The sequence below is a fragment of the Sinocyclocheilus anshuiensis genome, unplaced genomic scaffold (genome assembly GCF_001515605.1).
Source record: "Sinocyclocheilus anshuiensis isolate Anshui unplaced genomic scaffold, SAMN03320099.WGS_v1.1 scaffold86, whole genome shotgun sequence".
NCBI lineage: Eukaryota > Metazoa > Chordata > Actinopteri > Cypriniformes > Cyprinidae > Sinocyclocheilus > Sinocyclocheilus anshuiensis.
The window spans coordinates 1,569,344-1,573,532 of NW_015547662.1; the positions used below are offsets into that span (position 1 = coordinate 1,569,344).

At 37.2% G+C, this 4,189-nt stretch overlaps 1 protein-coding gene across 1 annotated transcript in view; it reads left to right on the top strand.

Moving 5' to 3' along the window:
• Positions 1 to 4,189, top strand: part of LOC107702267 (pericentriolar material 1 protein-like) — a 52,383-nt gene that overhangs the window by 28,468 nt on the left and 19,726 nt on the right. Inside the window, exons 9-10 of the mRNA XM_016504525.1 lie at positions 172 to 278; positions 3,156 to 3,319. Of these exons, the coding sequence (XP_016360011.1) occupies positions 172 to 278; positions 3,156 to 3,319 (271 nt within the window). The remainder of the gene's footprint in view (positions 1 to 171; positions 279 to 3,155; positions 3,320 to 4,189) is intronic.

The window sequence follows — 4,189 nt, forward strand, 5'->3', positions numbered from 1 at the left end:
ATACGATTTTCGGATAAACTCAATCGTGACATGTGCCAGAGCTCACGACGTTCCGACCTTCAGAATCGCACTGTGTACGCCCACCTTAAGGGCGTGATCCTTGTCTTTTATTTTCGCCATAATTAAAAAATGTCCTGGAAAAGTCCTACTAAATGTCTGTTTCTCTCTCAGTCCCAGACGGTCCCTGACAACCGGCGACAGGCAGAATGTCTCTCTCTTTCAAGAGAGGTGTGCCGATCACGCACTACCCATAATTCCAGGAGACAGTTGCCTGATTTGTTAAATCAAATGAAAAATTGTGTTTTTGATTGGTCCAGACGCTACACTACTTAAAATTTCTTTTGAGAGAAGTATTATTTTTCCTATTTTTACCCAAAATAGGATGGATTGGCCATTATTGAGCACTATAAATGCATTTAATGTCTGTTTCATTCATACTCGTAGACGGAGAGTGCCCTCGGGCAGAAACTCCACATGTGCATCACAGAAGTATAGCACGGAAAATGCACGGAAATTATTTAAACTAGGGCTGCACGATAAATCGGAAATAAACCGCACACGATTTGGTGGTTGAATGCTGCTGCATCTAAAAGCCAGAGGGCTCTCTCGCGCAGAAACTCCAAATATGCCCCGCAGAAGTACCATAACACATGTAGTTCCAGGAAATGCCTATGGGCATCTTTCTATCACTGTTCTTCAAGCCTTCTTAGGTATTTTCATGATAATAAAGTATATTTATAATGATGATGTTTGACGAGTGTTGCTTTTACAAATGCACATTAAAAGCGATTTAAACTCGTAGTGATTTCAGACACTTCCTACTGATCAAAGAGCCGTGCTTCACAGACAAGCTGTGCATAAAAACATAATCGCAGCCTTTGCGATATCATAATCGCACTAGACAGATTTATCGGGCAGCCCTAATTTAAACTCAAAACCAGAAAAACGTAATTCTCAAGTGCGTATTGAACCGTGGGTGTCGTGGACTGCCTAATTTCAAATGAAAACGCAAAGTTCATTTGCAACGGTATTTCCCATGCCTCACGAGTTATGAGCTTGTCATATTTAAATAGCAATATTAATTACCACGTCTGCTTTCTCACTTTCTCTGTGTTGCATGTTACCTGCCAAAACTCAAATGGAATCACAATTCCTTTTTCATTAAAATTTCCGATGCCTTACACAGAAACCTGTCAATCAGTGTCAGGGGCGGGACTATACTATGGGTTGTGTTTGTACTGGGAGGTGACGTCACTCACAGACGATTGTGCCGAATGCTTTGAACAATGGAGCTAATCGTCAATATTCACCATTAACAGAATGCTTTTCACGTTTTATATTATATTATATTCCTCCTCTCTTTTAATCCATAATGGAGCACGCACATTTTTTTAATAATCAAACAGACAGTGCAAATCTATACTTATTTACCTATTTGCCACCTTACCTTATATTTTATTCAACCATTTTAATCCGTTATGGAGCACATGTCCCGTGGCACCTAAGCGTAAAATTAGGACTGTGCAATTAATTGCATGCGATTGTCATGCACATCTCATTAGTAAAGCACTGACAAGCTACGCAATATCGTGTTCATTATAGCAGGCGATTCTATCTGCGATAATGAACGCGATATTGCCTAATTGTCAGTGAACTACGGCTCTGTGTAGTAAATGCCGCTCCATCTGAAAGCAAGTGATGGAGATTTACTACTAATCACGGAACCAGCTTTACTGACGAGATGTGCATGACAATTGCATGCGATTAATTGCACAGCCCTACGTAAAATATACGGTAATAAGTGTAGAATTGCACTGTCTGTTTACTCACTTGCATCAGTCGGAGTGTAAACAGTGAGAGATGTTGAGACAGGTGAAAAGTGTTTGGTTAATAGTGAATATTGTGCATACAGTTGTGGCTCCCGCTGTTAGCAGGGGATAGTCGTTGCATTTGGGGTAAAAAAAGACAGAATTATTTATTGTGTAATGTGCCAAGAAGGTTACACTGTCTGTTGGTTCACTATCGGATTGGCAGCTGCCTTTAGACAGTATATTTTGGTATTATGAGATTCCATTTGAGTTTTGGCAGGTTACATGCGCAACACAGAGAGAGTAAAAAAGCAGACGTGGTAATTAATATTGCTGTTTAAATATGACAGGCTCATAACTTGATATACATTAAATACATTTGCAAATCGGCTTTTCTTTTCAATTTGAAATTTGGCAGTCACTGTGTGTTCGCAAAAGCGAAAACGCAAACGGTAACGTTTGGATTGCATTTGGATTGTCACAATTAATGCGTCCACATATGGAAAACGCATTTGAAAATACAATTTGCAATTCCTTTTGAAAATTGTTCGGAATATCCTTCCATAGGGAACAATATAAGCATTAAAACAAAATGTAAACATTTATATGTGTTATATGTGTTATCCAATTCTTGCTCTTGGCAAATGTTGGTAAACCTTTTAATTTTAGAATTTTAGATCCACTCAAAAATAGAGTGACTAGGGCTGGGTTGACAATATCAATTGATTTGAATCAACCTTCATTTTAATTAATCAAGATCGATCTTTTAGTCTATGCTGTTTTCTATTTATGCATAAACAAAACTTGACAAAACAAAACGGTATAAGAAACAAACAAAAAGTTGGTATAAGAACTACTGTATGTTCAATTTAAATTGTTGTATTCAACTACTTTTGTGTTGATTACATCTAAAAATAAATAGCAATTTAATTTAAGATTTTGGACTTTAAACCTTTAATATTATAATAATGTATCAACTGACAGGGTTTTCTGTAGATCATTAGTTGTGTAGTTTTCTACACAGCATTAATTGAGAGATTGTTTTCATTAAGAAAATTGTGACGTATTGTACCTGATATATATCCAGATGAATTGATATCAAATCAAATTCATGAAATCTGTGTCAAAACCCAGCTCTAGTGTCTTGCAAAGAGAAGAATTAGGTCAGGCACCATGCCAAAGCATTGCCAGTCACATTTCAGTGTGTGTGATTCAATCTTGACTATTTATCATCTTCTCAAATCTGTGTGATTTAAAGTATACACATGTTGCCTCTGCTTTTGTGAGAATTGTCCTGTTGAAGGAAAGTGAAAATAACTGACTAACTGTCCTTTTATATTTTTGTAGAAATCCAGCCCAACCACAGACTCCAAGTAACTGGATGGACATGAACAGTTTGACGAAAGCTCATGGTGCCTCCAATAATAGAGATGGCCGTCTGAACACAGAATGTGAAATCAATAACCGCTCAGCAGCCAATCTCCGCAGTCTCAACGTCCCTTCAGTCATAGGTTGGACCTTGCAATCTTTCAAATCTATAAATATTCACCAGTGTGCAATTTCTGTCAACATAGTCAGTCTTCTTACAAAGTTATTAATCTAAAATAAAAAAAATTCTGTGCTAACAAAACTATCAACTAGAGCCCTGCACTGAAATTATATATATATAATTTCACCAAATCAGCTTGTCTTTGTAAAATGGCACAGCTTATTAAATGTTAGCTTCTTAATCAGTTAATCATATTATTATTATTATTATTATATTATTATAATTAAGCACTATTTAATTATTATTCGGTATGATAGAACTTTAGTGATTAGACTTGGTAACCATGTATGAATCGATATTTGTCATTTTAACTGAACTTAGGACTGGTGGTGATGCTTAACATATTGTTGTCCATTGGGTTTCCAGGGCTCGCAAAATCGCTAGCCTGACGTCCCGGGGCTATTGTGTTTTCCAGTCGGGGTACCAAAATGTATCACCACTCTGCCCGACGGGCTATCTTAAATGCAGATCTCCCGCGGGTCCTTAAAAACTCCTAAAGTGAGTTGTATCAAACTTAAGGCCATAAAAAGTTTTAAATACGTTAAATGGTATAAGAAATGTCTTAATTATAATTTCAAAAGGTCTTACAGTTAGGGACGGAAAGACAAGATTCGCGATATGGCTGGATTAAACTTCAAAAGGCAATGATGTCATTGAATAAATATGAGCGCTGCAGGTTTCAAGTAAAAACGCGGCGCGGATGTCTTTATTTGAATGTATCTGAAGGGAATCGACTGTGCTCAGAAACGTGTTGTTGGCATTTTAATTTCATTTGACCTATAATTCCTGATAAAGCAGCGTTTATGAGCGCGGAGCTGCTTTGTGTACAGCC